Source organism: Schistocerca americana, chromosome 8 (genome assembly GCF_021461395.2).
Source record: "Schistocerca americana isolate TAMUIC-IGC-003095 chromosome 8, iqSchAmer2.1, whole genome shotgun sequence".
Lineage (NCBI taxonomy): Eukaryota > Metazoa > Arthropoda > Insecta > Orthoptera > Acrididae > Schistocerca > Schistocerca americana.
The window spans coordinates 107,317,688-107,330,201 of NC_060126.1; the positions used below are offsets into that span (position 1 = coordinate 107,317,688).

Genomic DNA, 12,514 nt, shown 5'->3' on the forward strand with positions numbered 1-12,514 from the left:
TGCAAACATAATAAATGCATTAGTATCACTATTTCATCAAGATTTTAAATTATTTATTATAAAAATTCACTACAGTTGACATAATATGCAAAATTTGATTTTAGTCTCTCAGATGAACGTTACCATCAGTGCAATTTTTCACATGTTAGCAACTAAGAGAATACTCATATAGGAGAGTTCTCTTTTCATACTTACTTTATTGACAGTCCCTGCAGCCAGGGCGAGGTAGTGAAGTATGTGTCGGAAACTTGTCGTCTTTCCAGAGCCACTACGACCCAAAAGGACAATGGACTGGTCGCGACGAGATGCCAACATGCTCCTGTATGCTGACTGTGCGAGGGAGTAAATGTGTGGAGGCATGTCTTCCGACTTGCAGCCACGGAACATTTGTACAACCTGTAAAATATTGTTCCAAATAGTTAACTAGTATGCTAAGATGTCCAATAAATTCATCTGGGTTGTTACTTATCTCATGATTTAAAACAAATCAATGTTTTGGCCACTACTGCAAGGGACATTCACTAGAGCACCAGGTTATGACATACCTAGATGAAGAAGTCCAGTTACAGCAGTGACCAAACCATTAAGTTTGTTTTTAAAATACTGTACTATCAAATAACCCAGGAGGAAGTTCTGGACAATGACCCCAACCACACAAACCAAGACTTGTTCATATACTAACAGTGTTACGTGTGAAAGAAGATGTAGGTAATCCAAATTAATGCAATCTTAATTACATTATTCCCATACTCAACCAGACAGATGCCAATTTCAATATCTCTTTATCACTGTGTTGTTCCACTAAATGTGTTATATATTCACAAAAGACATTCCTCTATTTGGTGAAAAGTGTGAACACCATCTCCAGAAGGCAACAGATAATGTAGCAACCTACAGTTACCATCTCAATCGCACTGGTATTAAAGTTCAGCAGGAAGCGAGGCATCATCACATGTTATTTAATCCGCATGTGCTGGTACACAGTGGTTAAGCTCAGCCACCAGAACGTGGCACTAATGCTGAAAGCTGTGCATCAAGAGTGGCATGTACATCTGCCGTCTAGTGTCACCATGCAGAAATGTCCAACAGTTCTCCATTTAACCACAAACTGGAGTGGCTTGTTCCCCATTCTGTAATGTTTCACATGCTAGCTAACTTTACTCTGCTCGTGGATCGCTGTCCATTTAGCTGACAATGTACAAGGATGATGCACTGAATGAGTGTATGGTTTCTGAATTAAAGTGATTTTAATGCTACTGACTTTCTCAATTGTGTATGTTACTACACAAGTTGTGAGAAGTAAGATTTGCTTTCCACATTTTCCATGCGGAATCGTGGCATTATCGACAAACTCACCTTTGCAAAGCGATCTACAGAGTCTACTACAGCAGAACCTGGAAAACCATTGTCACTTAGGTGTGCATTCTTGTTGCTGCATCTCTACGTTGGACTAGAGTTGGCAGGCATACAAATGCGGCCTCACGCTTTGACAGTCTACCCACCTCCATCCCCCACCTACATTGCTGCAGTCAAAGAAAACACCTACGGCAACACTTTATGACCTTCAAGGTAATAGACACTGATTACATTAAAGCTCTCTTTCTGCACGGATCCCACATATGCGTCACTTGTTAGGAAAGTTAGCCCTCCTCTGGGATCCAGCAACTCTATTTTTTGACTAAATGTATTATTTGCTTAGTTCTTATTACAGCATGCATACTAATGTGATTTTTTACAGGGTGGAGTTTGACCAGTGCAGAAAGCATCCCCATCAGTCTTACCACGCTTGGGCTGCAGAATGGCAGGGGTTAAGTTGCAAGTGTCATTTCATTACCACTACATCACAGGAATCTTATGCAGAGGTACAATAGACAGCAATTTCCTTTTCTGCTGGTTTACTGAGGGAGTAACATGTAAAGCAGTGTTTTAGACAGTAACATTTCCGGTACTGAAGGAAAATTTGTTTGGGTTGGATTATTTCCAGGCTTTTGGATTTACAGTCTCGGATTTCATTCATTTAGTGTTGGATCCTGTACCATCTAAACAGTTGGATGATATATGCAAATAATATTCTGCCTTTTTTTCCCCCTGGCTCAGAAAACTACTAAATATGTACTGCATGTTAGTCTAAAACTATGACGTGACTCCATTTTTTTTGTGCCAGACCTGCCCCACTCACACTTTATGCCAAAGTGAAGGAAAAGTTAGATATACTGACAGATTTAAGTGTCATGGAACCCATTTTATATAATCAATGGACTAAAATATTGGCCTTTATGATGAAGCCAATTGGCAAACTCCGTCTTTGTGGTGACTTTAAGGTGACAGTTAATTAGCAATCTGGTTGATACGTACTCCATTCCTTGCCTAGAGAAACTTAAGCTGGAATTGGTGGGTGGAAAATATTTTTCAAAATTTAATGAAGAATCATGTAAACTATTACTTATGAATATACCATACGGCCTCTATAGGTACAATATACCAGTTTTTGGCATTATAAGTGCGCCTACCATTTTCAGTGTTTCTTGGAACAGCTTACGGAATGTTTTTCTTGTTGTATCAATTACCTCGATGGCACTGTCATTACCAGTCGCAACCTTCATCTTTTGTTTCAGACCTTGTGTGATGTGGGTTGTAGGTGCAATTTCGAAAGTTACATTTCTTCCACCCTCTACATAATACTTGGGAAATATTATTTCTCATAGGGGGATTCAGATGATGAGAGTCACATAGCAGCTATTGCAGCCCTCCTGCACCCTCCAAATGTCAAAAAGCTTCAAGAATTCTTATGCACAACTATTTATTGCTACATGTTACTTCCGCAGGCAGCTCAATTTTCCTATACTCTGAATCAGCTGCGTAAGAAAGGTGCAGTGTTTTTGTGGACCGCTGCCTGCAACCACAAATTCGTAATAATGAGAGATGGTTTGGATTCTTTCCCATTCTTGGCCACCTACTAGCTAGGGTTCCAGCTTACGATTGGTATGGATGCATTGCAGTGTGGCATGGGGTCTGTGTTGTCTCCATGTTGTGCTGATAGTTCGGAACAGCCCACTGTTTTTGCATCACTTAATGCTTTACAGAAGAATTATTCTCAAATAGAAAAGGAGGTTCCTGCAGTTATTTATGCTATTAAGAAGTTTCATGTGTTTCTCTACTGTGTTAATTTTTTTTGGTTACCAGTTACAAGCCATCAGAGGCTCTCTCTAACCCCACAGCACATGTCAGACAAGATGGTCCATTGACTGCAACATTGGCGCCTCTTACTTAGTAGGCATAATTATAAGATTCATTCCTGCCCTATGGCTCAGCATTCAAACATAGATGCTCTTTCATGTTTGCTGATGGACCTGACCCTGATCTGGATCAAGATGAAGTAATTTGTTTTTACTTGGTGAGGAAGCTCACCAGACAGTGGATGAATTCCCTATTACCAGATCTTGCATCAATCAAGCTGCCACTACCACCCCTGTTATCCGTCAAGTGCATGAATACATTCTGCAAGTGTGGCCGTGCACAGTTATCTTTTGTTACAACAAAGACTCATGTCTGTCAATGCTGTTATTTTGTTGTCAACAGAAAATACTGTTCCACCAGTGGTCATCCGAGCCACACTCCATCATGACATTCTTTACCTTCTGAATCAAAATCACTAGAGTGTCTTGCGCATAGTTTGCTTCGCATCATGTCTACTGGCCTGGAATCTATCATAAGAATGAAATTTACACAATGATTGTTCTAAATGTGCAGGACAGCAGATATCTCCCTGGCAATGTTATTCACTGTGAACTGGGCCATCACAGCTGTGGGAGTGTGTCCATGTCAACTCACTGGGCTCTTCTTCGATGCTTATTGGATGGTGGTCAAACATCTACTTTTGATTCCCAAAGTAGTGAACTGCCACTATGGCAGACGGAAAAGTGCTTCAGTCTGTCTCCATCAAATGTCTGCCCCACACCCTGGAAACTGACGTAAGTCCTCAATTCATCCATTCCTTAGCCCAAAAATGGTGTCCGTTTTGGACAAGTCTAAAAACATTCCGAAACACACCAGAAAATGTGGTTGCAGTTCACCATAAAATCCTTCAGAGTCCTACCAAATCAACCCAACACCTGTCACATGAGACAGGCATGTGACAGACGAATATTCTGCCTGGGCCTGCACATGCATCCCTACTGAGTGTTTGTTGTTCATTCATTGACACCAGTAGATGCTCCTCAGCATCTCCAGTTTTGTGAGTGGCTGTTCACTGGGTTAACAATGAATAATTGGAGGCCCAGTCTCTGTCTCCTCCACTCACACCTATGAGTTCATCCAGCATTCCTGCTGCCGGTCCCCTTTTCTCACCTCAGTCCTCGACAGTGCTTTCACATGGTGGTACCACATGGGCAGCAGGCACCAATTCTAGAAAAGTGTTCCTGCACACATGAGCCCCATGTGACCTCCATCGAACTGCTGTTGCCATCAGTGCAACCTGCAGTCAGGGTCCCATTCATGAGCATCTGCCCATGCTTGGTCTATCATTGTCCAAGGTCACTTTCAGCCCTAATCTCCACTTCAAGCTGACAGATTGCTTTTGCAGCACAGGGAGCAACCACAGGCAATGGCACAGAGGACACGGACATTACCTTCCTGATCAATAAGCGATGTCCCAAATTAAAGGGGAGGAACGTTGGGGTGGCATCAGATTGTAGGCACCCTGACAAAAGGAGAGAACTGTGGTAATCTGCGGTTACCACCTCATTTGCACCAGCATATTGCCATACCTCAAAGCTCAGCAGGATGCAAGATGCTGGCCCATTACATATTATTTAATCTGCCCATGCTAAGCTCGGTCACCAGGTGGCAGTACTTTCAGGCAGCAGTGGCAGCTGTGCATCAAGAGTGGTGCTTGCGTCAACCTTTCAGTCCAACTACACGGAAACGTCCAATGCTTTTCTATTTAACCCCAGAGCAGAGGGGCTTGTGTCTCATTCTGTAATATTCCATGCACCAGCTAACTTCATTCTGCTTACGGATCACTGTTTAGCACAGATTAGGCAATGTGTGTGGATGACTTATTGGATGTGTATATGATTTCTGAATTAAATTGTTTTTATTGTTACTGACTTTCTCAACTGTATGTATTGCTATAGATAAACACTGATAAACTTGAACTTGGTAAACTAATAATTCATAAGTTAGGCGACTTACTCTAATGAACAGGAAGAATAGTGTTTACTGCGAGTACTCCAACAGCATTTAATAGAAATAAACTATTCTTCTGAAATGGCTTCATGAAAAATTATGTATACACTTACCTTTTCAGAGTAGATAGCAAGTGGTGCCATGGGATTGATGACAACCATTGCAGGACCAGCATAGGTGTGAATGAGGTTACTGGCATATCTCTGACGTAACGTGTGAAGCACACTCGATTCGTTGAGGTAGCGGAGGTGAGCCAAGTCCTCAGCTCTGTCAAACTGAGGAGGGTTTGCCTGCAAAATTGTGAGACAGGGCATCTGTACTATAACTGCAAGTGAAACAGGTAGCTTACAAAATGATGCACAAAACAGCAGTATTGAATCAGGTGTATAGGTCACCACACATATACTAACAACCTTGTGCCCTTACTAGGAATGTTAATCATAAATTTCACTTTAAGTGCAAATATGAACAATAAGTGCAGGCTCTAAGAATTTATTAAGACACTCTTTGTCAGGAAGGGATAGCACATAGCAAAATATTTTAATGAAATGTACCACATGACGAGGGGGAAGGAGGAGATGGTGAAGGGTTGAAAGTAGTAGGTGTCATAAGTAGCAGACAACTCCATTCCTGAGAGGTAAAGGAGCCTAAATGTAATTTCTGCAATTTCTCCTTAGGACTATATCTTTAATGCTCATCGTTGCAAACTTTTTCATTGCTAGAAGAAGGGCAGCTGTCTTGCTCTAGCCAGTTACTGATTTAGGTAGCGTTAAATGGATATGCACCCTTTTAACATTGTCTCAATGGGATGAAGAAATACTGCCGCTCTTCTTCCACCAATGAAACACTTTGCAACAATGAGCGTTACAAATATCGTCTCAAGACAAAACTGCAGAAACTACTTTTAGGTTACCTTATCTCTCAGACATGGAATTAATAACATGGAGTGGAAGCTACCTGTAGTTCCATAGATGTAGTTCATGTGTCTCGTTACTTGATGTGAAATTTACTTTCCTCTACAGTCTGTACACTGTTTCCTCATTTTTGTTATTTCATACGTGTGCTTGCTGCTTAAACAAACATCAGGAAAGGCAACCATCAACCTAAGATGACTGATGCATAGTGCACAGGCACACCGAAGAGAATAACAAAGGGGAAAATCTATAAAGACCAATGACTGCCTCTCGTCTTATTTGTTTGTTTTTATCATCACCCTTAAATTTCCAATGTTGAACACTTGGGATCGAGTGAATAAATGGTAGCAAGAAAAGTGGAAAACCAAACATACAACTGAACCTTCACATTTCAAGGACATTATCTTAAAATAGGTGGAAGGAACCAACCTTTTGTAACAATTTTTTGAAGTAATGGCTGGGAACTGTTGTGCTTTATTTGGAAAGCATTATGATGACTTGACCTTCAGAATAATCAGTTTACCAGTGATCTCATTTCTCCAGCTCAAATTCATTTCCGTTCGTCTCCAATGTATGAGTGATTGATACTGCGTGCCAAATGGACAGGGGAAGAAAAAACAAACAAAAAAACAAAAAAATACCAGTTTAGATCAACACGGAAATAAGATGGGGAAAAGGAAGTACTGCAGGCACTGATATATATTTACAGACATCCATAGAACATTGGTGGTCAACAGCTGTCCACAGAAACCAGTCCTTTGAACATAAGCTAAATGGAGTTTGGTCTGTTTAGACAGTGCCAACAGTTCACTAGACAGCTATATGACGAACACAAGATTTCAGAAGTGCACCATCCCTTCAGTGAAGTGAAAGAGCAAGTGCACACAGGTGACTAAGCTGTGGCTAACTGGCTAACTCCCCCAGAAAAATGGATGCCTGATGGCACAAGAAATTTCTTGTGAACATATGTATAGGGGGAGTGACAAGAATTGAAAACTGTGGAAATAGGTGAAAAAAGTGACACTGACCAGCAGAATGACTGCCCACTTATATTGCTTATATTGCAGTCTGTCCAGAGTTTTATAAGAAGTCATTTCATTCATGTGTTGCTGGTTCTGGCTAATGTTGTTCTTGGCAGGTGAGTTTTCACCATATTTCACCTCCACTGATTACTCTTACCACACACAATATATTATTGTGTCTGGATGTGCACCTTAAGTTATCAGCTTATGTAACAAGTGATCTATTATGTTTTAGGCCTTTGATGTAGCATACACAAAATGGTGTACAAAAAGAGAATCAAGAAATTAGTACTATTCCAACCATTAAAGATGCTTATCAAGAAACAACCCTGTTTATCAAAACATTTGAGAAGTCTATCCTTTTTTTACCACATCATTCTATGACGGCATAATTGAAAAACTTAGTATATGATACTGTACCCAATGTGCTGTGTGAGAAAATGTGATATACTCTGTGCAATTCAAGGAAGAGTCATTGCACTCTTAAGGCACTGACAAACATTATTCTTATATGAAAGACATGTAATGAAGGAGCACCCAAAAAGAAAATTTTATCCTACAGCTGTGTTGCCCTTCTGGTGATTCAACACAGAGAACTACATAAATTCAATATGGGATGTAATGCCTTTCACACAGAGTATGGGCATTTCAGCAGTGTAGTACCTCTTAGGAATGGCACTATCAGAAATACATAGCATCAATGGATGATTCAACGAACTGTTAGATGAAGCTTTCAACATTTGTGAAAGATGTGCCATGAAATGAAAATTCGCTAACAAGTAAGAATACGAATGAAGAACTTAGATGCCCTTTGTGAGAATGAGACACTGTCAGTGCCAGTATCTAGGTTTAGATTGAGAGCACATTATTCCAAGGAATGAAGGAAGTTGTAAACACATACACATCAATAATGCTTTTGTTCATGTTATCCACCTGCAGTGAGAGTAGTAGACAAGTTTTACTATTTGGGCATCAAATAACTGCTAATGACAAAAGGTATACAGAACACACACTGGCAATAGCAAGAAAAATGTTTTTGGGAAAGAGTAATTGTTTAGCTCAAATGAAATTTGTTTATATCAGATTAAATTTTAGTGCACAGACATCTTTTCTGAATGTATTTGTTGGGAATGTAGCATAGTACTGAAGTGAAATGTGGATGGTGAACTGCATACACAAGAAGAAAATTGAAGAGTTTGAAATATGGTGCTAGGGACAAATGTTGAAGATTATGTGGATAGATTCGATAACTAATGAGGAGGTATTGGCACACCTTGAATAAACGAAGGGATAGGTTAGAAGGATGTGTCCTGAAGCACCAAGAAATAGTTAATTTGGTAATAGAGGAAAGTTTGAGGTTGGGAAGTGAATTGTAGGACGAGGCCAAAGTTTGAAAACAATACGAAGGTTCAAGAATATGCAGGATGCAACATGTTTCTTTCACCTTCAGTGGTAGTACACCAAAGCCACTGTGTTGCAAAAAATTAAATATTTATCTAACACACAGGCAATTATGTTAAAGTAATTGAACAATACTTCTTCAGTATTATCATAAAAGGAAATAATTTTAATTTCTAAATACAGAATTAATAGTTACACATTTCCTCTACAAAAAGGTTTACAAACTGGGTTGTAAAGCCACAATTCTTTGAGATACGAACAATTTTATAATTAACAACTAAAAAGCAATGGCAGCACCACCTCTACATGTCTGAGGTCAGATTTTAAAATTGTTAGCTGAAGTTAATCTTATTAAAAATCTAAGAAGTGCCATATCTTTGTCTATTACAAAAACCAGCAAAGGTTGTTAGGAATGATACTCGAAGTTTTCTCAATTCTGAGACAAATTGTTTACCATGTTGCTCGAACATTGAAGAAGTGAAGATTAAATGATTATATCTTCAACATCTGAACTATTACAATCACAAATGCGTGAATTTCTTATTGTGTAGTGGTGCAAATGAATTTCATTTGTGTACTGTGACTGAACGTCATTTGAGCAGTTGCAGACATAGCATGTCATATGCTGCAGTTCTGCCAAAATGATAAGATTTGCACAAGATAAATTGGCTGCAGCACAACATTTGATTCTCCCTCTCCTCTCAACATACACTGTCAGACAATAAAAGTGAATCACCCATAAGACATGGTCGGATATCAATGCGACTTTTCGCATGTACACATCATAGGTGGATACATAAATGATTAGAGTTGCAATTCTCTGTGACACAGTGGACATCAGAATATATCAGTGTTTTTCATAGGCCTGGTAGTGTATATACCAGAATCTATCAGTGTTTTTGACAGGCCTGGTAGGATATATAAGGGTGTGTGAACAGCATCAGATGTGGAGTGATCACTGTGAAGAAAATGGATATGCTGAATACTTGTGTAAGACAGCATAATCAGTGCCTGACAGAATTAAAGGACCCTCACTGTGAGTTTTTATTTGGTTGACTGGTTGAATTCTGCAATATCTACACTTCTGGGGAATTTGGGTATGACAGTGACGTGATGTTCGACTGCACGGCAATGTGACGGCAGGCGCACTCATTGTCTTATAACCAGAACGGATGATCATTGTATTGTGTATCACACATATCTTCACCCTTTTACACCTGCACTGGCACCAAAGAAGAAGAAATTGACTCCCTGTCACATTCTGTGCCATCTTACACCATTGGTCAGAGTGCAGCAGCAGGACTTGTGAATTACTGTTTCATGTATTGGCTGCTGTTAACACCACAACACAAATGGCTTCATCTGAGGTGGTGTCACGAACAGAGAGCATTACTTCAGGTCACCAAGGAAACTCTTACGGCACAATGGTATGTCGGGGATATCGTGCATCTTCATTTGTTACCTGCAGTGTGACAGTACAGTGGTACCATTTTAAACAGGACAATGTTCATCTACATGACACACATTTTTGTGAACTATCTGCGTCATGTTGATGCACTCTCATGGCCTGCAAGATCCCCAGATCTGTCCCCAATAGAAAAAGTGGGGGACCAGCTCAGACATCAACTCTGTCCAAGTCCCAAAATCTCGGATATTTCTTACTGATATACTATTTTGAAATCACTGAAATAACATCAAAAACCCTCTCGAACCATGAAACTTCATTTCACTTAGTCCTCCCATTTTGGATGCTTCACTTTCTTTGTCAGACTGAGTAACTTTCATCCGCACGTTTGGCCTGCCACAGTTGCTCAGAATTATTTTACACAACTGGTCATTAAAATTGCTACACCATGAAGATGACGTGCTACAGACGGGAAATTTAACCAGCAGAAAGAAGATGCTGTTAAGGCAAATGGTTAGCTTTTCAGAGCATTCACACAAGGTTGGCGCCAGTGTCGAAACCTACAACGTGCCGACATGGGCAAAGTTTCCAACCGATTTGTTACACAAACAGCAGTTGACCGGAGTTGCCTGGTGAAAGGTGGTTGTGATGCCTCGTGTAAGGAGCAGAAATGCGTACCATCACGTTTCCGAGTTTGATAACGGTTGGATTGTAGCCTATCACGATTGCGGTTCATCGTATCGCAACATTGCTGCTCGCGTTGGTCGACATGCAATGACTGTTAGCAGAATATGGAATCGGTGGGTTCAGGAGGGTAATACGGAACGCCGTGCTGGGTCCCAATGGCGTCGTATCACTAGCAGTCGAGTAGACAGGCATCTTATCCGCATGGCTGTAACGGATCATGCAGCCACGTCTCGATCCCTGAGTCAACAGATGGGTACGTTTGCAAGACAACAACCATCAGCACGAACAGTTCGACGACGTATGCAGCAGCATGGACTATCAGCTAGGAGACCGTGGCTGTGGTTACCCTTGACGCTGCATCACAGACAGGAATGCCCCAATGGTGTACTCAACGACGAACCTGGGTGCACGAATGGCAAAACGTAATTTTTTCGGATGAATCCAGGTTCTGTTTACAGCATCATGATGGTGGCATCCGCGTTTGGCGACATCGCGGTGAACGCACATTGGAGGCGTGTGTTCGTCATCGCCATACTGGCGTATCACCCGGCGTGATGATATGGGTTGCCATTGGTTACACGCCTGAGTCACCTCTTGTTCGCATTGACGGCACTTCGAACAGTGGACGTGACATTTCAGATGTGTTACGACCCGTGGCTCTACCCTTCATTCGATCCCTGCGAAACCCCACACTTCAGCAAGATAACGCATGACCGGATATTGCAGGTCCTGTACGGGCCTTACCGGATACAGAAAATGTTCGACTGCTGCCCTGGCCAGAACATTCTCCAGATCTCTCAGCGATTGGAAACGTCTGGTCAATGGTGGCCGAGCAACTGGATCGTCACATTACGCCAGTCACTACTCTTGATGAACTGTGGTATCGTGTTGAAGCTGCACGGGCAGCTGTACCTGTACACGCCATCCAAGCTCTGTTTGACTCAATTCCCAGGCGTATCAAGGCCGTTATTACGGCCAGAGGTGGTTGTGCTGGGTACTGATTTCTCAGGATGTATGCACCCAAATTGCGTGAAAATGTAATCCCATGTCAGTTGTAGCATAATATATTTGTCCAATGAATACCCGTTTATCATCTGCATTTCTTCTTGGTGTAGCAATTTTAATGGCCAGTAGTGTAATAACAATGAAGCACTAATTTGTTTACATCTCTGTTTAGTAGTGATTCTGAATTTTGTGGGGTGGAGTCATGACCCCGTAACGACCCTCGCCCTCTAGCCCATGGATATGCGCCTGCAGTGCGGTAAACCAGTTCCCACACTGATGACAACGGGCTTCTGCACAGCTGAAGGCGCTGGTGCTGAGGCAGGCGCGGCGCCTCCTACTCACCTTCTCGACGTCGTCTTCGTCGACGAGCAGCGTGTCGCCGGTGGCGTCGAGGCAGATGCGCAGCTTGCCCGAGGTGGCGGCGTCGCCGTCGGAGTCGCTGTCGGCGGGCGTGGGGCAGCGGCGCGCGGCCGAGAAGCCGGCGCGGTGCACCAGCCACACGTGCTCGGCTGACTGCAGCCACGCCGACACCTGCTCCTCGGAGCGCGCCTGCAACACACCGCAACCGGCAGCGCCGTCACACATAGCGTGGGCACCTCCACTGCGGGAATACCTGCTTCTGCTCTCTACTCTAACATCTTACTGACGCACATCGTTAACCTTGCTGTTATCTTCGGGTCGATAGTACCCGAACAGGAGTTTGTTCTAGCGCTTTTGTTTGCATGTTGATACTCCGGTTGCTATGGGTTTATTTATCGATTGTCATTTTTTATTTGTTGTTCACTATTGCTATTTGAGTCTACATATCGTCATTTGGAGATAGTACGAGTGGAGCTGTGGACGCTAGATAATTAAGTGTCAAGTAGAAAATTCGGGACGTTTCATACCTCTAC

The 12,514-nt window shown here is 41.9% G+C and overlaps 1 protein-coding gene across 1 annotated transcript in view; it reads right to left on the reverse strand.

The window, feature by feature from the left end:
* The window catches only part of LOC124545602 (unconventional myosin-XVIIIa), a 387,918-nt gene that overhangs the window by 196,688 nt on the left and 178,716 nt on the right, over window positions 1-12,514 (reverse strand). The window contains exons 2-4 of the mRNA XM_047124550.1: window positions 11,964-12,170; window positions 5,301-5,477; window positions 196-396 (exon numbers count right to left, since the gene is read on the reverse strand). Coding sequence (XP_046980506.1) covers window positions 196-396; window positions 5,301-5,477; window positions 11,964-12,170 — 585 coding nt within the window. The remainder of the gene's footprint in view (window positions 1-195; window positions 397-5,300; window positions 5,478-11,963; window positions 12,171-12,514) is intronic.